This window comes from Mobula hypostoma, chromosome 9, assembly GCF_963921235.1.
Source record: "Mobula hypostoma chromosome 9, sMobHyp1.1, whole genome shotgun sequence".
In the NCBI taxonomy this organism is placed as follows: domain Eukaryota; kingdom Metazoa; phylum Chordata; class Chondrichthyes; order Myliobatiformes; family Myliobatidae; genus Mobula; species Mobula hypostoma.
In genome coordinates this window covers 40,443,728-40,456,202 of record NC_086105.1, presented here as the reverse complement: position 1 = coordinate 40,456,202, position 12,475 = coordinate 40,443,728, and the positions used below count along the sequence as shown (strand labels likewise).

The 12,475-nt window shown below is 40.8% G+C and overlaps 1 protein-coding gene across 10 annotated transcripts in view; it reads left to right on the top strand.

Moving 5' to 3' along the window:
* The window catches only part of cadps2 (Ca++-dependent secretion activator 2), a 725,177-nt gene that overhangs the window by 540,850 nt on the left and 171,852 nt on the right, over positions 1 to 12,475 (top strand). For all 10 annotated transcript variants that reach the window (XM_063058146.1, XM_063058145.1, XM_063058142.1 and 7 more), the window contains exon 14: positions 6,137 to 6,238. In XM_063058146.1, the coding sequence (XP_062914216.1) occupies positions 6,137 to 6,238 (102 nt within the window). The remainder of the gene's footprint in view (positions 1 to 6,136; positions 6,239 to 12,475) is intronic.

Here is a 12,475-nt window from a genome sequence, read left to right as displayed (position 1 = left end):
CATTAAACACCCATGGGATCTCAGATGAAGTGGCAATTGCAATTAAAGTTTTGCTCTTTAGGAGAAAGCAAGAGGTAATGATCAGTGACAGGAAGGATGTATGTAATGTGATTCTGATAGAGTCAGAATTAAATCCTTTGCCTGTTTTGCAATGTAATCACATATTTGTACTTCAGTGTAAGAACCATCTTCAGGAAGTCTGCAGGCTGATAAAGTTTGCAAAACAGTTGATTACAAGGCAGGAAGTTAAAAGTATAGGGAGATACAAGATTCCTGGCTAACTGATCATTAGAGTGGCAAATAAATTCAGCCTGGAGAAGTGGGAGGGCAGAAAGCAAAGGAATACACAAACAGTGGCAGCAATCTCTGATCAGGGTTCAAATCCTGCCAATACCTGTAAGGAGTTTATGCGTTCTCCCCATGTCCATGTGGGTTTCCTTTCACATTCCAAAGATTCACAGTAGGGTTAGTGAGTTGCGGGCTTATTATGTTAGCACCAGAAGCCTGGGCTACTTCCAGCACAATCCTTAGATCGAGTTAGTCATCAACGGAAATGACATATTTCACCAGATGTTTCAAAGTCCATGTGACAAATCAAGCTAATCTAATCTGATAATAAATGGAAGGGTGCAGAGCAGGGTAGAGCTTCAGAGAGCATATTCACAGATCACTGGAAATAGCAGGTCAGATATTAGTGAAGGCATTAACTATGTTTCTTTTTCCACAGATGCTGTCCAAGTGGTTGCATCATTTTCTGTTTTTATTTCAGATTTCTGTGGAAATGAATAAACAAGCAATGTTTCAGGCCAAGACCCCTTTTCAGCACTGGAAAGGAAAAGGGGGAAACGTCAGAAAAAAATGTTGGGGTGGGGGAAGAAAAAGGATAGCAAGAAGGTGACGGTTGAAGCCAGGTGGCTGGGAAAGGTAAAGGGCTAGAGAGGAAATAATCTGATAGGAGAGGAGAGTGGATGATAGGAGAAAAGGGAGAAAGGGAAGGAGGAGGGGACCCAGGGGCGGGGGGGGGCGGATAGGCTGTTGAGTAAGAGGTCAGAATGGAGAATAGAAGAAGAAGGTAGTGGGAGGGGAAATATTTACCGGAAGGAGAAATGGATATTCATGCCATCTGGCTATTCAAACAGAATATAAGCTGTTGCTCCTCCACCCTGAGGGTGGCCTCATCTTGGCACAAGAGGAGACCATGGAGCGACATGTCAGAACGAGAACGAGAATGGGAATTGGAGTTAAAATGTTTGGCCACTCGGATGTTCTGCTTTTGGCAGATGGAGCAGAGATGCTCGATGAAGTGGTCCTCCAATTTACAACAGGTCTCACCAATGTAGAGGAGGCCACATTGGGAGCACCAGACTCAATAGACAACCCCAGCAGATTTGCCTCACCTGGTATGGTAAAAATAGTTTGGGGCCCTGACTGGAAGCGAGGGAGGAGGTGAACAGGTAGGTATAACACTTTGGCCACTTGCAGGGATAAGTGCTGGGAGGGAGATTAGAGGGGAGGGATGAATGGACAAGGGAATTACAGAGGGAGCAATCTCTGTGGGAAAAATTGATCCTTCCTCCCTGTGATTCTCTTGTCCATTCGTCCTTCCCAGCGCTTATCGCTGTATGTGGCCGGAGTGCTACACCTGCCCATACACCTCCTCCCTCCCCTCCATTCAGGGCACCAAACAGTCCTCCCAGGTGAGCCAACACTTCTCCTGCAAATCTGCTGGGGTTGTCTGTTGTATCTGGTGCTCCAAATGCAGCCTCTTCTACACTGGTGAGACCCAACATAAACTGGCGTACTGCTTCATCGAGTACCTCCACGCCATCTGCCGAAAGCGAAACTTTCCAGTGGCCAAACTTTTTATTTATGATTCCTATTTGTGTTCAGACATGTAAGTCTCCTCTTGTGCCATGATGAGACTGCTCTCATGGTGGAGAAGCAACACCTAGTATTCTGTCTTGGTAGCCTCCAACCTGATGGCATGAATATCGATTTCTCCTTCCAGTTAAAAAAAAATTCCCTCCCACTCCCCTCTTCTTCGATTCCTCACTCTGGCCTCTTACCTCTTCTCACCTGCTATCCCCTCCTCCTTCCTGTTCTCCTATGATCCACACTCCTCACCTATCAGATTCCTTCCTTTCCAGCCCTTTATCTTTCCTACCCACCCTTCTTCACCTATCACCTTCTAGCTACCCTCCTTCCCCTCCACCCATTTTTATTCTGGTGTCATCCCCCTTCCTTTCCAGTCCAGAAAAAAAGTCTCAGCCAGAAATGACAACTGTTTATTCATTTCCAGTGGTTCTGCCTGAGTTCCTCCAGCATTTTGTGTGTGTGTTGCTAAGGAATACAGGAAACTTACCCTTATTAGTTGTCAATTCAAAAGCAAGCAAGTCATACTAGAACTATATCAAACTCTAGGCAGCTATGGGTGGAACTACTATGTATGGTTTCAGTGACTATGTAACCTAGTGAACAGATTGCAGAGGACAAACTGCTGAGGGACTGTATACAGGTACAGCAAGGTAGTGCTGCCTCCCCTCAGCTCCTGTACCCTGGATTCGATCCTGACCTTTTGGTTCTCCCCATGGACAAATATTTTTCCCACGTGATGTACTTTCCTTTGACATCCCAAAAACATGCTGGATAGTAGTTATTGTCTTTTTATTTTAATTTTCACTGGGAGTAGTGAATGATAGGAGAATCAGGATGAGCTGATGTGAAAGAAAACAACAAACCAGGTGATAAGTGGAGGTCGTCTTCTAAGTCATAAGGTAATATAAAAATATGAGAGACTGTGATATTGTTGTCCCGTATGAGAAGTTAGAAGGAGACGCTGACCTGACAACAACAATTTCTTTATAAGAGAACTGAGGGAAGATTTAACTAAAGTGTAAGTACCGATTTCTCTTAGTGAAGAGATTATTATATCCAGGATATGTAAATTTAATTAAATTTGGTGAAAGTTTACAGGGAATAAGATTAAGAATAGGGTTCTAGAACTCAGTTCCTGAAAGGATAGTAGAGACGGAATCTATCGTCACATTTGAAAAGGGAATTCCCTTAGATGTTATCGGCCAACAGCTGGGAAGTGGGGTTAACTAAAGAGCTGATCTTTGGGCTAGCATGGACATAAGGGGCTGAAGAGCCCCCTCACTGTGATTGTACAAACCTGTGACTCCAACTGTATATAAAGTATAAAATATATTGCCTTACACTTATGAAGGATATTCCACATGTTCAATCTTTCAGGACACTGAAGTGTCCATCTATTTGAGCAATGAGACTGAAATTGTTGTGTAACTTTCCTGCTTCACAGTGGCTCCTGTCTGGTGCATTTATAGAAAATACCAGAAAAGTGTTCAAATGTTGTTTGGTAGAGTAATGACTGTCAGGGTTTTTACAGTGAAAATAACAATGGAACTTTTGTATAATATAATTGTCATTAAGAAGCTGATAATATTTAATTCACTGCCAAATCAGCCCAATGTCCCTTAGCACCATATGACATTGAATGGTTATTAATTTATTATGATGGCACAATCAGACAAATTAAAAAGGACGGTCGTGCATGGCTGAAAGTGGAAACTGAGAACTTGCAGACCGTTTCGCCTCTCTTCACCACAAGCTGCACTACACTGATACTTTCACCAAAACTTGGCCAGTAGTCTTAGCATTGGAATGGAAATCTTTGCAAAGCATCGGAATTGGAATTGGCTTATTATTGTCACGTGTATTGAGATGCAGAGAAAAGCTTGTCCTGCGTACTGTTTATACAGGTCAGTTCATTACAGAATGCACTGAAGTAGTACAAGTTATAACTGTATGCCAAATGAAGTGTTATGGCTAGAAAGAAGGTTCAGCGGAGATAGGAAAAATGGTATAAAGTCATAACAGGTAGATTGTGAGGTCAAGAGTCCATTTCAGCATACTTGTGAACTATTCATTAGTCCCACAACAGTGGGGTAGAAGCTTCATTAAGCCTGGTGGTATGTGTTTTTAGGCTTTTGTATCTTCTGTCCAATGGAAGAGGAAGAAGAGAGAATGGCTGGGATGGATGAGGGCTTTGATTATGCTGGCTGTTTTACTGAGGCAATGAGAAGTATAGCTAACGTCCATGGAGTTGAGGCTGGTTTCTTTGATATGCTAAGCTGTGTCCATAACTCTTGGCAGTTTCTTGCAGTCACGGACAGTGCAGTTGCCATACCAAGCCGTGATGCATCCAGATAAGTTACTTTCTGGGGCACATTGACATAAATTGATATGGGTCGACAGGGACATGCCAAATTTCTTTAGCCTCCTGAGGAAGTAAAGGCTTGGTGAGCTTTCTTGGCTGTGACATTAGTGATTGGACCAAGACAGGCTATTGATGATGTTCACTCCTACGAGCCTGATGCTCTCAATCCTCTCAACCTCAACACCACTGATGTCGACAGAAGCATGTGTACCGCACCCCTTCCTGAAGCCAATGACAGTCTCTTATGTTTTACTGACATTGAGGGAAAGGTTACTGAGCTCTCCTTCCTGTACTCCAACTTATCATTATTTGATATACAACCCACTACAGTGATTTCATCTGCAAACCTATAGATGAAGTCAGTGCGGAATCTAGCTATGCAATCATAAGTGTGCGGGGAGCAAAGTAGAAGGCAGAGGACACAACCTTTGTGGAGCACCAGTGTTGAAAATAATCACCATGATGATAGGGACCTATCATGCATTACCAGCTTGATATGCCAGAAAAAGTAAAGTCTGGTACATGCAATGGTAAGTGAAGTTTTAACAGTGCTATGTACTTTGGTTTAAGGCTCTTTCTGGGATTTTACAAGAAGAAAGTGATCAAACATTTTGGTTCACAATAGGAGAAAAAGCATACATGCACCACTTGTTCATTCTACATATTGAAATTTCCATAATAAGTTTACATTAATGTTTACCTATTTGTCTTCTTGCTTCCCTCAGCTTTATCATATCTCCGCCACTAATCAATGAAGCACCACTAATCAAGATCTAATCCATGCAAACTGATGAAATAACATTACACTGTAGGATTAAATACATGAATTGAATCAATTTTATTTTAAAAATTTACTGTCTATTCAAAATATAGATTGCTCTCCAATCCTAGATCATAATCCATGTAAACGAAAAAAAAAAGCAAGTGGAGCTTTGTCGGACTGCATGTATTTGGCTGCCCCTCTCTTGTTTCTGAGCTTTGTAAAGTGACTCTGTGTTTGGAGGAGTTTGTTTCTCAGCAGGTTTCGAGTTGGGAGGATGACTGAATGAAGCATGCATATCTTTCTTTTTGAGGGCACCTGAAAAGGGATTTACTCTGCAATGATGAGAAGAACGTTTCACCTCTTAACAAACAATGCCAGTGTATAGCAGCCACTTAGCAAAGGATAAGGATTCAGCTTCCTTTCTTATCGCTGTGGAAAACAGCTGCCGCTTGAGTTAGTTTTAAGGTTCCTCAGTTTATTAGCAATCTATAGCCATTGATTGTATAACTGTTAGCATTTAAAACAGCAGCAAGTTAAATGTAGCATGGATTCATGGATAAAACTCCAGGTTATTCTCAAGGGCAGTCTTTCCTGTTTCTGTTTTTTATTTTTCGATGTGAAATGTGAGACTAAACTATATACAACAGACAAATTTCAACTTACATTGACATTTTAAAGATGCTGGAATTAAGAAATGACTCCCTCATTTTGGCTTTCTATCACAGCACGAGCTCACACTCAGCAGGAAAGGTACATTGTGTTCACTGAAGAATATTTTTGGCTAACGTTCAAACTGCCCTTTGGTCATGTAAATGTGCAGGGAAACTATCTTATGCCAATTTATTACTGGTGTAGTGATCCCTTTGGTTAAATTGCCAGAATTGAAGGCTATATGCTGGCCCTGGATTAACAGCTGTTTGCATAGATATCCTTCACTCTATGGGCTTCATCGGGTGACAATATCTTGACAACCTTTTGACGGAGAAGGTAACAGTGAGTTATACTGATAGACCTAGATGAGAGGAAGATCCAGTGAAGCATAAGTTGTAGTAAGGACAATTTGAGTCAAATGGCTTGTGCTGCACATGCTACATAATCCTGTGTAATTTTCTGTAGTGTTATCTTCTCTGTTTCAGGCCTGATGGAATTGGAACAGTAACAGTTGAAGAGAAGGAAAGATTTAATGAGATTAAAGAAAGACTACTACACCTTCTTGAGAATCAGATCACTCACTTCAGGTAACCAGTTTTCTGTTTGCGTGCTGTTGACTTACTTGAGGTTTGAGCATTGAATTTTGCAATTTCAGGTACCCCCCCCCCCCATTCCCTGTGCTCCTTTCTCTCTCCTTCTGGCCCCCTCTGACTTCCCTACACCCCCAGCCCCCGCCCTCCACCACCTCCCACCTGAGTTTTATTCTCTTCCCCCACCTGGTTCCATCTGCCTATCACCCACACCCTTTGCATTCTAGTTCTCCTATCTTATTCCCAACTGCTTTGATTTCCCCATCTCTCCTTCTTTACCTGATTCCACCTGTCACGTTCCTTATTTATTGGATTCCAACATCTGCAGCTTCTTGTTTACTTTTCTAACCTCTGTCTCTACTTGCACCTGCCTATCATCTCACCGAATTCCACCTATTACGTGTCAGCCACCAACTTATCCCATCTCTCATCTCTTCATTTTGACAACCCGCCCTCCACTCTCACAGTCCTGATATAGGGTCTCAGCCTGAAATGCCAGTAATTCCTTTGTCTCCACAGATACTGCTTAACCCTACTGACTTCCTCTTGCAGTTTGCTTTTTCACTCCAGATTCCAGCGTCTGCCATCTCTCTTGTTCTGAATCTTGTGTTCACTTGCATCCAGCTTTAGATATAGCAATCTCATTGGAAGTGCTGTGTTTACTACTGCCTAAAATATGGAATACACTTCGGCTCGGGAAAAATTAAAGTTACTTTCATGTGGCATCTTAACACATTTTCAGCCATTGTATGATGGCCTGATTTGCTGAGTGCTTCCACCTTTTTTGATATTTGTTTTAGGTTTCCAGCACCTGCATTTTTTTTTAAACTTTCACTGACATTAAAGTAAATGATGACATTCTGATTGGTTGCATCACTGCCCAGTATGGAGGTTCCAATGCACAGAATTGTAAAAGGATGCGACGTATGTCAGTGATAATTAATCTGATTCTTTACAATTCTACTGAAAAGTATGTATCTATCTATTGTCACTGTGTTCATCTCTGATTTGCTTGTAACCCTAGAGATGAGAGCAGAATATTAGTGTACAAGCATTTAATACATTCATACAAATTACTTCATTAAGTATTTTAATGAAGGCTTTTAGTGTATATATTAAAGTATCAGCCAAAGTCATTTCATGTAAATACTATTTTTACAAAGCCACATAGCATGGAAGAATGATAAGCTTAATAGTGTACTGTTAAATTGACAAGCCTCTCTTCCAGCACTTACCCTGGCAATTAAGCCAACACTAGACTCTCTGTCCAATTTAAAATAATGACAGTCTCTGCAATCGTTACAAGTAAAAGAGTTAGTGTGAATTGGAGAGGATTGAATGTTGTGTGTTTCTCAATTTCTGCTCATTTGATCGCAATTCAGTAATCTTTAGAAAATGAGCTTCAGTTTGGGGCCCTCTTTAAATTCAACATTTTGTGTCAAATGAATGGATTTTTACTTCTTGCTATTTCAATAAAATCACCAGCTACTGGCAGATTCAGTCTAAATGCCTTGCATTGTAATGACTGTATTCCTCAGTAACCTGGCAGCAGGCTGTGAGACAAGCACAAATGTAACTTGACAGCACGCATCTCCATCACTCACTGTTTGTACTTTTAAATTAATGGATCAGGTTTTGCTGGCTATCATCTGCCATCCTAATAGGAAACAAAGGTGTCAGAAATAGCAGATAAATTCTGAAGGCCAATCCAGTCAGCTTCTCTGTCACTTTTTTTGCTACGATAGCTAGAGCCAATCTTGCTGGGATTCCCCAATTTTAAGCCAAAGAACCTTAGGTCCCACACCACCCATTTCAGGAAAAGTTATTACACTTCAACCAATCAGGATAGTGAACCAACGTGGATAATATCACTTACCTCAACCCCGAACTGATTTCACAACCTATGGATTCTCTTTGAAGGACTCTAGAATACATTTTCTTAGCGTTATTTATTTATTTGATTGACTGATTGATTGATTTTCTTTTGTATTTGTGCAATTTGTCTTTTGCACACTGGTTGTTTGTCAGTCTTTGTGTGTAGTTTTTCATTGATTTTATTGTATTTGTTTATTCCTGTGAATGCCCGGAAGAAAAAAGTAATCTCAAGGTAGTATTTGGTTACACGTATGTACTTTGCTAATAAATTTACTTTGAACCTTGAAGGAATTGCCTCTCAGATTACCTGCCTCTAGTAGAGTCTGAATCCCCATTGATTTCAGTGCCAATTGTAGAGTAAAGATTAACGAGGCAAAGGAGAGGATGTTACCTTTTAAAGATAAATTTGTTTTGTTTTAACATTTATAATATTTGGTTAATTTTGACCTTTAAAATTTTAGTCATTTTTTTTCAGCTTTTTGAAATTCAAAATGTTCCTAATGAGAAACATGTTTAAAAAATTGGCAAAAGTAACAACAGCTTCAATAGCCAATAAAGGCATCACCCCAAACCCCAGCCTTGCCAGCTGTTAGGAGTGGAGCCTCTGTACTGGAATATCTAAGGACATTCTGGGTGTAGCAAGGCTGTCTGCTGCTGAGCATGTTGACTGTGGCTATTGGAGGCATGGTAGATTAGCAAGAGTGAAAAAAATGAATTCACTCTCACTGCCTCATTAGTTTTTAGAAAAATATTCTGAAGAGGGATTAATTTTTAACTGGCTGCTCTAAACCAGGAGAGAGAACCTAAATAAATGCAACTGGACAATTGATCCTTTCTCATTCAGGAATATTGCAATTGTACAATACACGTAATCAGCAAAGTGCAGCAATGTAATGAGGCCAATGCAGTCAATCCATACCAAACATATGGGAAATTAAAATCTGGTATATTTCCCTACAGTCCACAAAGACAGTCAATATCTATTCCAAGAGATAGCAATGATCATAAGGTACAGCGGGTCATCAGAGTACATCTCTGTGTACTCAGAATGTGTGAGAGCGTGTAAAGTCAGTGTATCAAAAGCTGGCCACCAATTATCAGAGATTAATACATTCATACAACATGGAAATAGGCCCTGCGACCTATCCTGTCCATGCTGACTATTAAAGTACTCATCAATACCATTTTCTTCCAGGTTTACTTTACTTTACTTTACTTTACTTTATTGTCACCAAACAATTGATACTACAGCGTACAATCATCACAGCGATATTTGATTCTGCGCTTCGCGCTCCCTGGTTTACAAATCGATAGTAAATATTAAAAATTTAAATTATAAATCATAAATAGAAAATAGAAAAGGGAAAGTAAGGTATTGCAAAAAAAAACCGAGAGGCAGGTCCGGATATTTGGAGGGTCAGGATTCATTCAGCAGTCTTATCACAGTTGGAAAGAAGCTGTTCCCAAATCTGGCTGTACGAGCCTTCAAGCTCCTGACACTTCTCCCCGAGGGAAGAAGGTTGGAAAGTGTGTTGGCTGGGAGGGTTGTGTCCTTGATTATCCTGGCAGCACTGCTCCGACAACATGCGGTGTAAAGTGAGTCCAAGGACGGAGATTGGTTTGTGTGATACACTGAGCTTTGTTCACGATCTTTTGCAGGTTGTTCTGGTCTTGGACAGGACAACTTCCATACCAGGTTGTGATGCACCCTAGAAGAATGCTTTCTATGGTGCATCTATAAAAATTAGTGAGGGTTTTAGGGGACGGGCCAAATTTCTTTAGCTTTCTCAGGAAGTAAAGGCGCTGGTGGGCCTTTTTGGCAGTGGACTCTGCTTGGTTGGACCAAGTCTGGTCATTTGTGCTATTGACCCCAAGGAACTTAAAGCTTTTGACCTGTTCCACTTGTGCACCACCGATGTAAATCGGGTTGTGCGGTCCGCTACTCCTTCTGAAGTCAACAACCAATTCCTTCGTCTTGCTGACGTTGAGGGATAGGTTATTGCCTTTGCACCATGCCACCAGGTTCTTACTTTCCTCTCTGTACTCAAACTCATCATTACCCAAGATACAGCCTACAATTGTTGTGTCATCAGCAAACTTATATATTGAGGTTGATGGAAACTTGGCTACACAATCATGGGTATACAGTGAGTACAGCAGTTTTGGGCTTCCTCGCGTAAAGGACAATACCTCATCTTGCTCTTATAGTAGCTGGTGTGTCACATTAAAATAAATCACACACAGGTATCTTGTAATGGAAATTAGCTAACCCAAATTCCAAGGGACATCCCAAGAAGAAGAATAATATTCCTCAGCATTCCAGTGATAATTTTTGCACACTAACAGCAGCATTCTCTATAAACTTGCCTAGTTCTCTTCTAAATATTTACTGTGATTCTGCATCACTATACAAGCTATCTGTCAAAGTGAGAGCCGTCATGTAAGCCAATAATCCTTGAGTCATAGAAGAAGCTCCCAACATCTACTTGAAGAGTTGGTGTTTAAGTCATTCAATTCTGTCCAGAAAAACATATATCCGTAGGTTCTGGAATCTTTGTTGTAGTCATTCGTGATCTGCAAGTTGCAGGTTAGCCTTCACATTAGCATGGAATGATGACGGGAAGTTGTCACTTTAAGGAAAGATTACAATACAGGGGCCCTTTACAAGTGAATGAGAAGCTGAAACAAAATCTGTAATAGTTTAACAAGTATAATATTGTTGATGTTCAAAATCTGAAGTACAAGCAGAAAGTGCTGGAAAGCATATGTAGAGAAGGAAACATACGTTTCTTGCATGGGAACTTGTTGTTACAGATTTAACATTTTGTAAGCAAGTTAAAAGTTAGAAGGGGCAGGAGGTGAAGCGAAGGTGGTTGGGGTGTTGGAGTCAAGAAGAACCAAGAGGAAGCTCTATGGTAGAGACAGAAGAGAGTGCAGTTATAGGAACCTGGTGCAGCAAACAGTCTGCTGGAGAAACACAGCATGTCAAGCAGCATATGTAGAAGGAAAGGAATTGGCAACACTTCAGGTCAAAACGCTGCCACAGAAAAAAACTACGATACATTGAAAGTTAGTCGCTACTGAATAGCAGCCTTTATATAGTGCCAGTCACCTTGTCAGAATTTTCCTTATTTCAACAAATCCCTCACATCCAATGTATGTTTTAAAAGGACATGCTCCTGCAGTTTGCTTATGGGTGAGATGCACAGAATTATTTTAATATTTGCAGTACCAATTTGCAGAAGTGTTAAAATGCTGAGATCAGGAGAAACTGAAGCAACGATGGGAAATCAGTGGATGAAATGAAAAGCATCTGAACTATACCAAACACCGACTTTATTTGTGTGGTCAAGGATTGATCCCATTCGGAAAATAATCTGTGCTGCTTGCATAATCGTCAGGTGTTGAACAACTTCCAGAACATCCACATTGGGATCTTCTTTATTTGCTGTAGGAAAGGTAATCCCTGGGATTTGTGGCTTTCTGTCTGACATCGTATCTCCCCTGGGCCAAAGGCAGCAAATAATGGGCTAAACAAAACACAGATTATGTCTTATCTGAAAAGCAAAAACAAACTGGAGGAAGGGAACCAACAGTAAAACTTATTGCTTGATACATAAAGAAAGATTAACCAGAGCAGGATGGAGGATATTGATTAAGGTTATTTTACTAATGGGCTCATACCCCAAGGGTTGCTATTAAAGCACAAGTAATCATTGGTATATACTTGATTGAATGACTGAGTATAGAAATAGATGCTTCAATATCTGTTTTGGCAGAGTAATTTTTCGTGACATACATTTAATTGATTCTGACATACAGTAAATTGCAGGTTCATGTACATATTTTTTTGAATATATACTGATTTGTTTTTATTATTTTCTACCCATGGATGTGCACAAAAATTTTATAAAGCCAAAATCTAGTGCACTGGTGTGATATACTGCGTCCAGTGCTCCCGGTGTGGCCTTCTGTATGTTGGTGAGACCCGACACAGACTGGGAGACCATTTCGCTGAACACCTACACTCTGTCTGCCAGAGAAAGCAGGATCTCCCAATGGCCACACGTTTTAATTCCACATCCCATTCCCATTCTGATATGTCAATCCATGGCCTCCTCTACTGTCAAGATGAAGCCACACTCAGGTTGGAGGAACTACATCTTATATTCTGTCTGGGTAGCCTCCAACCTGATGGCATGAACATTAATTTCCCTAACTTCCGTTAATGTCCCTCCTCCCTTTTTTGCCCCATCCCTTATTTATTTATTTATTATTCCTCCTTTTTTTTCCTCTCTCTTTTTTCTCTCTCTGTCCCTCTCACAATCACTCCTTGCATGCGCTCCATCTTCCTCTGGC